This window comes from Bos grunniens, chromosome 18 (genome assembly GCF_055505025.1).
Source record: "Bos grunniens cultivar Pamir isolate PY7600 chromosome 18, Bosgru_T2T1.0, whole genome shotgun sequence".
Classification (NCBI taxonomy): domain Eukaryota; kingdom Metazoa; phylum Chordata; class Mammalia; order Artiodactyla; family Bovidae; genus Bos; species Bos grunniens.
In genome coordinates, this window is record NC_141182.1 from 57,045,524 (window position 1) to 57,058,099 (window position 12,576).

The following is a 12,576-nucleotide window of genomic DNA, read 5'->3' on the forward strand; positions in this document are numbered from 1 at the left end:
AAAAACTGGTTGGGGTCCTTGGCTAAGAGGAGACTGCCTTGGGCCCGCCGGTGTAATAAACTGCACTTCACTATCTGCATCGTCTTTCTGCATGAGTTTGTTTCCTGGAACGCGTGGCTACAACACTCCTGCCTTCAATCTTTCCCAGCATCAGGGTCTTTTCAAATGAGTCAGTCCTTCGAATCAGGTGGCCAAAGTATTGGAGTTTCAGCTTCAGCATCAGTCCTCCCAATGAATATTCAGGACTGATTTCCTTTAGGATTGGCTGGCTTGATCTCCTTGCAGCCCAAGTGATTCTCAAGAGTCTTCTCCAACACCACAAATATTAGTGACTCAGAAAATCGAGGTGCTACTGCTAAAAAGCAGAGAACCAATGCTTATCAAGCAGGAATAACCGACAGTTAAGGCAACGACCAGTTGAAGTGGAGAGAAGCAGAGACAGACTGAGAAAGACAAAAGAAGGGGAAAAGTCTGGGCTTCTCTCCCCTGCTGAGAGCTCGGCAGACACAAAGAGGAGATGCCCTGTGGGCACCTCTGTGGCTAAACTCCTTCACTCCCAGCCCCTCCCCCATCCACTGGAGGTACCATGGCAACCAGGCCCCCTGCTCACCTTTCCCTCCCCTATATAGAACCAAGTTTCTGTTTGAATCTCGCCTGTATCTAAGCAGTTCCTGCGTGAAACAGGGATGAGCGGAGGGCAAGTGGGAACAGAAAAGGGATGACAGAGGAGGGGAGGACAAGGGGCCCGACAGAGGCAGCTATGAGAGCAGAGAGATGGGGAAAGAGGGAAAAGGGAGACTGGGAGAGATGGGGAGAGAGGTAGGGAGACAGAGAAGGGGTGATAGGGTTAGAGAGAGCCAGAAAACAATGAAGACAGAGAGGGATGGGGGGATGGGGCGATGTTGGGGAAACTGATGGCGGAGACTGGGGAGATGGAACAAGGGAAGGGGAGAGATGTGGGGAGAAAGAGGGCAGAGAAAACGAGGGAAAGAGTAGAGGAGAGATGGGGAGAGCGACAGGGAGAAGTCAGGATAAAGAAATGGGGAAAGAGGGAGGAAGGGAGGGGGACAGAGACGTGGGGAGCAGATGAGGAAGACAGTGCGAGTGACAGGAGTGGGGAAAGAGGCTCGAGGAGACCGGGAGACGTTGAGGAAGAAAAAGGAAGCTGGGAAAGAAGGAACTGGGACACACAGCGGGTCCCAGAGATGAAAGGAAACCAGATGCCTATGTGGACGCAGCCGTCCACATTTTTCTCCCGGGGCTTCAAGAACAAGAGGGAGGAAGCAGCGGGGAGACAGAGCTGGGGCGGGTGGCCCAGTCAGAGCGCTTCTCCCCGTCCTCCTGAGACAACCCTCACCCGCCTTCCCAGGATGCAACAGGAGGTGGAGCCCCTGTGCTCCTCCGCCATGGGCAACCCAGGCATGCACAGGGACGCAGGTAACTCTCTGTGAGTTTGTACGCAAGCGTGGGGGTGGAGGGCCTTCATCCGAGCATTGTGTCACAGCCTGCCTTGCGGCGTGGCCGCGAGTGAGTTACTGGCCTTTCAAAGAGAGAGCTACCCCTAACATCTTGTGCCCACTAGGCAGTACCCTTTAAGACCGCAAACCGCCATTTCCCGTGAGCCTTTGCAGATCCCTGGCCAATGGTCTGGACCCGGAACTACATTTCCCATGAGTCTCTGGGGCCTTAACAAGTCTTCTGGAGGCCATGAGCCCCTAGAGACTCCCTGCCCTGGTCCCTCACACACTTTTTGTCTCCACCACCAGACTTAGCATCTTCTCCTGAAGCTACTCCTTCTCCCTGCTTCCCCCCTACGACCAACCCAATCCAGACCCCAGGCATTGTTCCGCCGACTCCCGTTCCCTCCCACTGCCATCAGTCCCTAACCCTGTCTTCGTTCTCATTCTCTCTGTCCCATACCCACATACCCAGGTCAGGGCTTGTCCTCTTCCAATGGACCCTTTCTCCACCTAACTCCCTCGCCTCCAGTTTCTTCCCTCCCCCTGGCCTCCAGTTTCTTCCCTCCCGCCCATCCCCTACGTAGCTCCAGAGAAAACTTTCTGACACCCAACACTAACCCTTTTTCTCCCTTACTCGCAGCTCTTCCATGTTCCCCATCACTCCCAGGATACGGCACCAGCCCCTCAATCCAGTGTTTGAGGCCCTATGTAGCCTGCGCCAGCTGTCAGGCTCATCTTCCAGGGCTGCCTATTTCCGCTCTACTCTAGCACAGCTCATTCATTCATTCATTTTCTCATTGAACATTTCTAAAGTAATATCTTGGTGACAATTCATTTGGCTAGCAGGTAATACAGAATTGGACTTAAGGCAGTATAAAGAATTCTTGTTGTTCAGTTGCTAAGTTGTGCCTGGCTCTTTGCGACCCCATGAACTGTAGCTCACCAGCCTCCTCTATCCGTGGGATTTCCCAGGCAAGGATACTGAAGTGGGTTCCCATTTCCTTCTCCAGGGGATCTTCCCAGCCCAGGGATCAAGCCCACGTCTCCTGCTTGGCAGGCAGATTCTTTACCACTGAGCGATGTGGAAAGCCCAGTATAAAGAATAGGAAAGACATTATCTCACTGTAAAAGAAGCCTATAGATGGAGCAGGGTTTGTGTTTGGGTGGATCAGCAGCTCAGTGAATGTTATTGAGAAGCTGATTTCTGTTTCCCTGGTTTTTAGTCTGGGATATATTTCTTTTGCACACTAGCTTGCATACCTCATGGTCACCAAATGGCTGCCAAAGTTCCAGGCATCACTTCCAAAGGTTTTAATCTTAAGAATTCCAAATAATCTCTCCTCACATCTCATTGGCCGGCACTAAGCACCCACTCACTCTTGTCTCAATGCCTGGCAAAAAGAATGAAATTATTATAATTATTTTAGTCATTGGGTCTATGCATCAGGTGGGAGAAAGTTTTTAAAGAATTTATATCTAATCCTACTTCAGATTCCAATTAACCAGGATCTCTAGGAATGGGGCCCTAGCATCTATAGTTTTTAACTGCTTGCCAGGTAATTATGATGAGCAGTAGGGGTCGAAGGCATTGGTTTACACTGGATGAGATATTTCTGAGGATCCTGGGGATTGGTGAGCCTCACCTGGTTCCCTCCCCATCTCTCCCACGGGTGGGGAATGGACACTCCTCAAGTGAGGGATAAGGATGGAAATCATTGACAGGGTCTCCCTTCTGGGTGCTGGCTGTAAGCACCTACTCTGTGCCAGGTGCTAGGCTAGGCACAGTAAATGCTCTAGTGGCAGAATGGACAGTTTCTCTGTCCTCCAGTCTCTGTTAGTGCCTTTGAAAACCTCTTTTGTTTGGAGACCTCCCCACCCCACATCATCTCTAACCTAGACTGAGGCACCCACCTGATAAGTATACTTTATGTATCAATTCAGTTCAGTCACTCAGTCATGTCTGACTCTTTGTGACCCCATGGACTGCAGCATGCCAGGCTTCCCTGTCCATCAGCAACACCCAGAGCTTTCGCAAACTCATGTTCATCGAGTTGGTGATGACATTCAACCATCTCATCCTCTGTCATCCCCTTCTGCCCCCGCCTTCAATCTTTCCTAGCATCAGGGCCTTTCCAAGGAGTTAGTTCTTTGCATCAGGTGGCCAAAGTATTGGAGTATCAGCTTCAGCATCAGTCCTTCCAATGAATATTCAGGGGTGGTTTCCTTTATGATTGACTTGGTTTGATCTCTTTGCAGTCCAAGGGACTCTCAAGCGTTTTCTCCCTGCTGTGCTAGTTTGCTTCAGTCATGTCCGACTCTTTGCCACCCCATGGACTGCAGCACACCAGGCTTCCCCGACCTTCATGATAGCCTAGAGTTTGCTCAAATTCATGTTTAGTCAGTTGGTAATGCCATCCAACCATCCCATCCTCTATCATCACCTTCTCCTCCTGCCTTCAATCTTTCCCAGTATAAGGGTCTTTTCCAAAGAGTCAGTTATTTGCATCAAGTGGCTAAAGGAGCTTCAGCTTCAGCATCAGTCCTTCCAATGAATAATTCAGGACTAATTTCCTTTAGGACTGATTGGTTGGATCTCCTTGCAGTTCAATGGACTCTCAAGAATCTTCTCCAACACCAACAGAACTCCAACAGTTCAAAAGCATCAAAACTTTATGTATAGCTCCAGAAAAATTTGAGTGGCATTGAGTTGACCAGTTGGCCCATTTTGTAGATCAATATTTGTTCATTTCAGTTTTTCTATTTTCTTTGTGGTATTTTGGAGCCAGTAACATTTTTAGCTTGTCAGGTTGCAAATTTTGGCTTAGGCCATTAGAAAGCCTGTGGGTCCCAAGTGGTTTGCCTGTAGTAGTGAATGAAATGATCCAGCCTGTTCTCATGCAAGGAAGGCAGACATGACACATGTTATCTCACAAATAATTAATAACCTACAATTGCAATAAGTACTCCTTAGCTTTGGGCCTGAAGAGAATTCTGGGAATATTCTCTTTTGCTTAAAGACCTTAGTCCTCCACCCACACACCCTGTGATGCCTCTGCATAAAATATCCCTTTCTTTGCAATTTCTTTCTTTCTTCTTCTTCTTTTTTTTTTTTTTTAATGAGGAGGGTCTCTGCCATTTCTTTATTTGGCAAACTCCTCTTGTATCCCTTAAGTCTCATGGTAGACATCACCTCCTCCAAGGAGCCTTCCTTGATTGTGCCCAGACTGTCCACCTTTGACACCTCCACTGTAGCAAGTACTGCACTTTACAGTGACTGCTTTCCCCACCAGACCAAAGGCTCTTGGAGGGCAGGGTGGAGGTTTCATTAATCTCTTTGTCTGCATCATCCTTCAGAGCACACAGGAGGCCTTGGAGGTGTCTGTTGATGTTTGAATGTATTATGTTTACTCAATTATTCAATAAGTACTCATTTATAAATGTATACCTTTATTAAGTTATGCATATACATTGAAACAAATATATTAAAATCATGGTTGTAATTTAGGAATCTTTATTTCTAATGCCACATTTCATAAGAAACAGTTTTATTCACATTTTAAACATATCACTTTGATGTTGCTAGAGTCATTTTCCAAGTCATTTCACACACTTTTCCAGGGCATATAATTTTATTTCTATCCGTGATAGGAATTTAAAAGATTTTTCTCTACTATGGAAAAATTCAAACATTCACAAAAATAGAGAAAATGTTTAGTAAATCCACACATTCCAATACCTAACTTCAATAACTATCAATATTTTGCTAATCTTGTTGCACCTAGGCACCCACACACACACTTTTTTGGGGGACATTCAATAGGACAAATTTGTTTTAAAACAAGTTTTAGAAAACAGACCTACCATGCCATTAATTACAACCAGCAAAAATTCATAAATTTTTCTTGAATATCATCTAATCTAGTATATATTTGAATTTCCCTAATTATTAAAGGTCAGATCAGGAAGCAACAGTTAGAACTGGATATGGAACAACAGACTGGTTCCAAATAGGAAAAGGAGTACGTCAAGGCTGTATATTGTCACCCTGCTTATTTAACTTATATGCAGAGTACATCATGAGAAACACTGGGCTGGAAGAAGCACAAGCTGGAATCAAGATTTCTGGGAGAAATATCAATAACCTCAGATATGCAGATGACACCACCCTTATGGCAGAAAGTGAAGAGAAACTAAAAAGCCTCTTGATGAAGGTGAAAGAGGAGAGTGAAAACGTTGGCTTAAAACTCAACATTCAGAAAGTGAAGATCATGGCATCTGGTCCCATCACTTTATGGGAAATAGATGGGGAAACAGCGGAAACAGTGTCAGATTTTATTTTTGGGGGCTCCAAAATCACTGCAGATGGTGACTGCAGCCATGAAATTAAAAGACGCTTACTCCTTGGAAGAAAAGTTATGACCAACTTTGATAGCATATTGAAAAGCAGAGATATTACTTTGCCAACAAAGGTGCATCTAGTCAAGGCTATGGTTTTTCCAGTGGTCATGTATGGATATGAGAGTTGGACTGTGAAGAAAGCTGAGCACCAAAGAATTGATGCTTTTGAACTGTGGTGTTAGAGAAGACTCTTGAGAGTCCCTTGGACTGCAAGGAGATCTAACCAGTCCATTCTGAAGGAGATCAGCCCTGGGATTTCTTTGGAAGGAATGATGCTAAAGCTGAAACTCCAGTACTTTGGCCACCTCATGCGAAGAGTTGACTCATTGGAAAAAACTCTGATGCTGGGAGGGATTGGGGGCAAGAGGAGAAGGGGACGACAGAGGATGAGATGGCTGGATGGCATCACTGACTCGATGGACGTGAGTTTGAGTGAACTCTGGGAGTTGGTGATGGACAGGGAGGCCTGGCATGCTTCGATTCATGGGGTCGCAACGACTGAGTGACTGAACTGAATTATTAAAAACTCTCATTTTTTACAGTTGGTTTGTTTTAATTAAGATCCAAACAAAGACAATATATTGCATTTGATGATTATATCCCTTCAGTCTTTATCCAATAAAGGTGCCTGGTTTGCTAGATGCCAAGAGCAGAAGACAAGCCCCTGACCTCATGTTGTTCACATTATAATTAGAGACTCATAGAAATAAATGTAAAAATGCAGCTGTGATGACAGCCAATACATGGTGTTATGCATTCAAGACAGGAACTCTTCACATGCTCAAGGAGATGTGATGAGCTAAGTGAGGGGGAAGAGAGCACCACGTGGATTTACAGCATGTGTTAAGGTCCTGTGGCAGGAGTGGGGCATGGAGAGTTCAAGTCCCAGAAAGGTGATGTTTCTGGAATGCAGCAAGTGAGGAGGTCGATGGTGTCTGATCAGGCTTGAGACATCAGCAGGGTCTGGTCCTATGTGGTCTTGGTCTTAATTTATCCCAAAGACAATGAGAAGTCCTGGGAGGGTTTTGAGGAAAGTGGAGGTGGTGATGTGGTCAGATCTACATTTCAAAATGGTATTCTGAAGCTTCCCTAGTGGCTCAATGGTAAAGAATCCATCTGCCAATGCAGGAGTCATGGGTTCGCTCCCCATGGGAGATCCCATGGGAAGATCCCACATGCCCTGGGACAACTAAGCCTGTGGGCCACAACTACTGAGGTTGTGTGCTGCAACTATTGAAGCCTGCATGCTAGAGCCCATGATCCACAACAAGAAAAGCCACTGCAGTGAGAAGCCTGCGCACCACAACTAGGAAGTAGCCCATGCCCTCTGCAACTAGAGAAAAACCCATGTAGCAATGAAGAGCCAGCACAGCTCAAAATAAATAATTATAAAACAAACCAAGAAACAGTAGCAAAAAATGCTATTCTGATGGGATGAATGAAGGAGAGAGACAGAGAGGTTGAGAAGTTAGGAAGCTGTTGTGTAGACAATAGTGGGATGAGAAGCAGCAGACTGGGGGATTGAGAACATGTTCTGGATCCAGATGGCTCAATTTTTATCATGATTCTATCGCTTGGGCTGTGTGACCTTGGGAAAGTCACTTAACTTCTCTGTGCTTCTCTGTGTGGTGGGGAAGTGCCTAGATGAAACAAGATTGGCAAAATATTGATATTGATTGAAGCTAGGTATTGCAACATTTGGGTTCATTATACATCCTGATGTGAAGAACTGACTCATTTGAAAAGACCCTGATCCTGGGAATGATTGAAGGCAGGAGAAGGGGACGACAGGATGAGATGCTTAGATGGCATCTTTACTGACTCTATGGACATGAGTTTGAGCAAGCTCTGGGAGTTGATGATGGACAGGGAAGCCTGGCGTGCTGCACTCCATGGGGTCGCAAAGAGTTGGACACGACTGAGCGACTGAACTGAACTGAACTGATACATCATCTCTAGTTTAGTGTTAAACTACACTACCTCAGAAGTTGTTGTGAAGATTCAATGGAAAGAACTTTAAAAGGTGTTTGGCTTTGCAAAAGGGACTGTAAACATGTAGTTATTGTTACGTGCACGGACTTGAGGAGATTACTACATTGGAAGGATGGAAGGGAGGCCAGGATAGCCAGACAGAAATGCAGAGAGCTCAGCAGAGGGACCATACGTGATGCAGGGCAGGTGGTTCTCAAAGGGGATCTGTTTAAAATGCAGATTCTCATCCCGTAGGTCTGGAGGGGACCCTGAGAGGCTCCCCCAGACCACACATTGAGGAATGAGTCCCCATAGCAGGGGAGGACTTTATCCTGAAGGCAAGAGAAAGCCTCTGGAAATTTGTGAGCCTCTGAGAGGAAAAGATCACCCCAGTTGCCCTGCTAAAACAGATGGGAGGTGGGAAGACCAGGACCAGAGAGGGGGGCTTACTGTGGTACAAGCTGAGCCGTCTTGACAGCCTGACACTAAAGACCGCCAGGAGTAGAGCTGGGACCTAGCTGTGTGCTGGAGACAGCCTGTCCCAGCTCACGAGATCTGAGTGGGGAAGTTTGCAAGCTGGTTGTTAAAACCACGAGTGAATGAGTGAAAGTAGCTCAGCGATATCTGACTCTTCGTGATCCCAGGGACTTTATAGTCCATGAAATTCTCTAGGCCAGAATACTGGAGTAGGTAGCCTTTCCCTTCTCCAGGGGATCTTCCCAACCCAGGGATCGAACCCATGTCTCCCGCATTGCAGGAAGATTCTTTACCAGTTGAGCCACAAGGGAAGCCCTGTTAAAACCATGGGTGCCATAACATTAGTCAGGGTGGGAGTACCCACACCATGAAAACTGGTGCCCGCTGAGAGAGAGAGAGAAAACACTTACCAGTACACCACACAGTCTACTGAATTGGAATAGAGGAGATGGTAACACATCAATGACTGAGTAAAATGTTGCTAGAGAAGACTTGGGGCTTCCCAGGTGGCACTAGTGGTAAAGAACCTGGCTGCCAATGCAGGAGACGCGAGACGTGGGTTTGATCCCTTGGTTGCGAAGATCCCCTGGCGGAAAGCCTGGCAACCCACTCCAGTATTCTTGCCTGGAGAATTCCGTGGGCAGAGGAGCCTGGCGGGCTATAGTCCATAGGGTCGCAAAGAGGAAGAGGAAATGGATTATGTGGGGCAACCAGCAGTTGGCCATAAGAGAGACCAATTAGCTGACAAAGGGGTTGTGGAGAAGAGCTCAGATTTGAGAGCTGTTATCAAGCTCCAATCAGGAGGGCAGTTCTGAGGGTGTTGGAGAAACCACAGACCGGATTCAAATACTGCTGCGGTGAAGGAGCCAGGCTGGGATGACTGGAACAGGAAGCAGAAAGGGGCAGGTCCCTTCCTTTTCCTCCTGCCTTGCAGTCTCCCTCTTGCGCCCCCTTTAGGCAGAGTCTAAGGGGACCCCAAAAGTCAGAAGGGAAATGGGGTTAGTAGCGAGTCCCAGCTCTGGGGTATCCCATAGCTGGGTGGGGCAGGTGGAATCGGGCTGAGACACAACAGCCAAATAACTGGCAGAGGAGCTATCCTGGGAGTGGCATGGCCAGTCACTCGGTGATGCCATTTAAGCAGAATAAGGTGTGAGGAGTGCTCAGGGCAACCGACGTACTTGGGTTTTCCATCCCCAGGAGCGCTCCTTGTGGACCCAGAGACCCCAGAGGAGATGCAGGCACGGAGCCTGGGCAGATCTGTCAAATCCTCGTGAGTGGTCCTTGGCCCCGTGATTTCTGACCTCAGCTTCTCTAAGCGCGAGGGCATCGACCTCTGACCTTGGGAGGTCCCTGTCTGCTGGCTGTTTTCCCAGGAAACAGTATCTGCGTCAGGTTATTGCAGAATATGAGGCGCTGGACCGAGAGCTCCCGTGCATCCGGAAGTTTCCCATGCCGCCTGCCGCTCAGCCGCTTTGTCTGTGCATGGAGACCTCAGTGAGTGGCCCTCCCCAAGCCCGTTACCCCAGATCCCTGCTGGGGCGGTGGACAGGACTTGAATCCAAGCTCTGCAGCTTAGCAGCTGAGGGCCTGGCACCAGGATAAGTGGCTGAAAATAAATTGTGAATTTGTCAAAGGGGCCATCGTTGAGAGAGGCGGAGAGAAGGGAGACAGAGGACAGGGGGAATCCTGCTAACCTGTCTACTAGGAAAATCTGTAAAATGGACAGATAGTGCAGAAATTCATTTTAAAAAAGCTTAGGTGTTTGACAGATTCAGCGAAGTGGTTACGCCATGTATGGTTTCTGTGGCCATTCCTGCTTCAGCAGAGGTAGCTATTAAGGTGTCACCCTTTAATTTGAGAATTAAATGAGGCTTGCCAGGCACAAGCCTTCGAGTGTTCCCTCAGCTGATCTGTGTCACTTTACCCTGACGTAGGGATCACCGTTCTTGTTGACAAGGCCAATCCACACTCCATTGCTTCTCTTCTTTGTGTCTTTGAACATGAAACAACCCCATCCCCACCTCTGCCACTCAACATATACACCCAAGGCTTGCTTTCCTGGAGGTGACCAATTTCTTGATTTCATTGTAGCTTCTTGGCAATTTTATATATGACATATGGTATCACCCTCCACACGGTAATCTGAGACTGAAACGTTAGTGATCAATGTGTTTTCTGAATGTTAAATAGATTGACAAGATGTCAAACCCTCCCCTACGATCCCTATTTATTGACAAAGTAACAGTCCTTAAAATGCTAATGTGACTATAAAAGGAAAAATGTACAGCTTAAATCCTTGCGGAAATCTTCAAGGGCTGCCAAAACCTCACCATCCAACGCAGGTTGCTGGAAAAGTTTTCAATAGATAGGCAAAGTTGGCCAACTGGTGAATCATTTAGCCGACTGTTCATTGACTTTTGGCAAATCGGCTTGGTGAGGATTGATTTTGTTTTTCTGAGAATGACCTAGAATGGCAGCAGATGCTTTTCTACCTGAAAAATTCCTTTCCTCCTCGCTCTGGCAGGTTCTGCAGGTGGGGTCTAGGGTGGGGACTTTTGCACCTGAACTTAACTCGGGTGTCCCCGACATCCCCAGCCTGAAGAGGACCTTACCCACGTGGAGGTGCTGGAGGCCCTGGAAGCCGAGTTCCCTGGGGCCATGGAGAGTGGGCGCGTGAGCAGCATCCGCTTTGAGAACATGAACGTCATCTGTGGGACTGCTGGACGCCGGGACCGGTGAGTCCTTGGCGCGGGTGAAGGGCCTGGAGTGATAGGCCCGCCGTGAACACGATGAGGGGGCGGAGCCAGGAGTGAGGGCGGAGAGAGGCGGGGCGGGGACTTTGGGTGGGCGTGGCCGGGAGCTAACGGAAGGTGTGGGCCAATAGGAAGCGCAGTGAGGGGCGGGGTGGGGAAGGGACAGTTAGTGAGAGGGCGGGGCCGGGAGTGAGGGCTGAGAGAGGCGGGGCGGGGCGGAGACCTTGGGTGGGCGTGGCCAGGAGGTGCGGGCCAACAGGAAGCGCATCAAGGGGCGGGGCAGGGAGGGGACCGATAGTGAGGGGGCGGGGCCTGGAGCGCCCAGAGAAGGTTGTGGTAGCCAGAAGGACCCCTACCTGGCTGAAAGGCGGCGCTAGCGGTAAAGAACCCGCCTGCAAATGCAGAAGTAAGAGACACGGGTTCCATCCCTGGGTGGGGAAGGTCCTTTGAAGGAGGGCATGGCAACGCACTCCAGTATTCTTGCTTGGAGAATCTCATGGACAGAGGAGCCTGGCGGGCTAGAGGAACCTGATGGGCTACGGTCCATAAGGGAGCAGAGTCGGTCACGACTGAAACGACTTTGTATGCACCCACACGGGAGCCTAGAAGGGGCGAAGCCGAGAGTGGGTGCGGTGGGGGAGCAGGGCCAGGTGAGATCGGAAAAGAAGGCGGGATCTGGAGAGAGGAGCCAGACTTTCAGTGACCCAGGTGGTGACGGGGATGCGCAAGACCGAGGAGTGGGGTCGGAACACGAGACAGCAGCTATGAGCCTGAGCACCTTGCAGGGCGGGGTCAGAGTGATCCCGTGGGTCTAGACTGTCTGGTGGCGGGTGGGACCAGGCCTGAGAGCAGCACTGAAGGGGCGAGGCAGCCAGTGCAGTGGCGGTTTAGAAATATGGAGCCTCGACAGAACCAGGCTCAGGGAAGACAGAGCCTAGACTGACCCTCCTGAGGGTCGAAGAACAGATTGGCCCCGACGAGAGTGCAGGCCTGGCGAGTTTAGGGACGCAGCGACAGGTTGAGGGACGAGTCGGTAAACGAACTCAGGGATCAGGCAAGGACTCTCCAGCAACCAGGAGCGGGGCTGGGGCCGCTAGCGATTCCCCCTCCGTCTCCGCCCCGCTCCTCTCCCTCTGGCCTTTTCCCCTCGCAGGTGGCTCATCATGGTCACGGACTTCCAGACTCGCTCGCGCCTGCTGCGCTCGGGGCTTCGACTCCGTGGGAACCTGCATCCTCTCGTGCGCCACGACGAACTGCTCCTGAGCGATTACCGCCTGCACCTGCGCCGTTCCCTGGTCCGACGGCGCATGCTCGAGGCTCTGGGGGCGGAGCCGACCGAGGAAGACTGACATTTAGGGGGGCGGGCCCCGGCTGCGCTTGCGCACCGCCCCTCTGGCTCGGGCTACCCACCGGGAACCTCAGAGGAAAAGGGGAGTTGCCTCCCCAGGAAGGAGGCGGGGTCGGCTCGAGGGGGTGGATACTGTGAGTTTAATTATAAAGAATGACCTGGTACAAAA

At 49.5% G+C, this 12,576-nt stretch overlaps 1 protein-coding gene across 1 annotated transcript; it reads left to right on the forward strand.

Annotated features, from left to right (window-relative positions):
- The first annotated feature begins 285 nt into the window (after positions 1 to 285).
- Positions 286 to 12,576, forward strand: C18H19orf81 (chromosome 18 C19orf81 homolog). The gene is made up of 5 exons (XM_086354070.1): positions 286 to 1,437; positions 9,504 to 9,576; positions 9,680 to 9,800; positions 10,902 to 11,041; positions 12,213 to 12,576. The coding sequence occupies exons 1-5, from the start codon at positions 900 to 902 to the stop codon at positions 12,406 to 12,408; spliced, it is 1,068 nt and encodes a 355-aa protein (XP_086210196.1). The 5' UTR covers positions 286 to 899; the 3' UTR covers positions 12,409 to 12,576.

What these genes read in the sequence shown, in the direction of transcription:
- C18H19orf81 (XM_086354070.1), top strand. Translation starts at nt 900, where the DNA reads ATGTTGGGGAAACTGATGGCGGAGACTGGGGAGATGGAACAAGGGAAG. An exon ending in GGCAGATCTGTCAAATCCTC is followed by an intron (nt 9,577 to 9,679) that starts GTGAGTGGTCCT and finishes CTGTTTTCCCAG; the next exon opens with GAAACAGTATCTGCGTCAGG. An exon ending in ACTGCTGGACGCCGGGACCG is followed by an intron (nt 11,042 to 12,212) that starts GTGAGTCCTTGG and finishes TTCCCCTCGCAG; the next exon opens with GTGGCTCATCATGGTCACGG.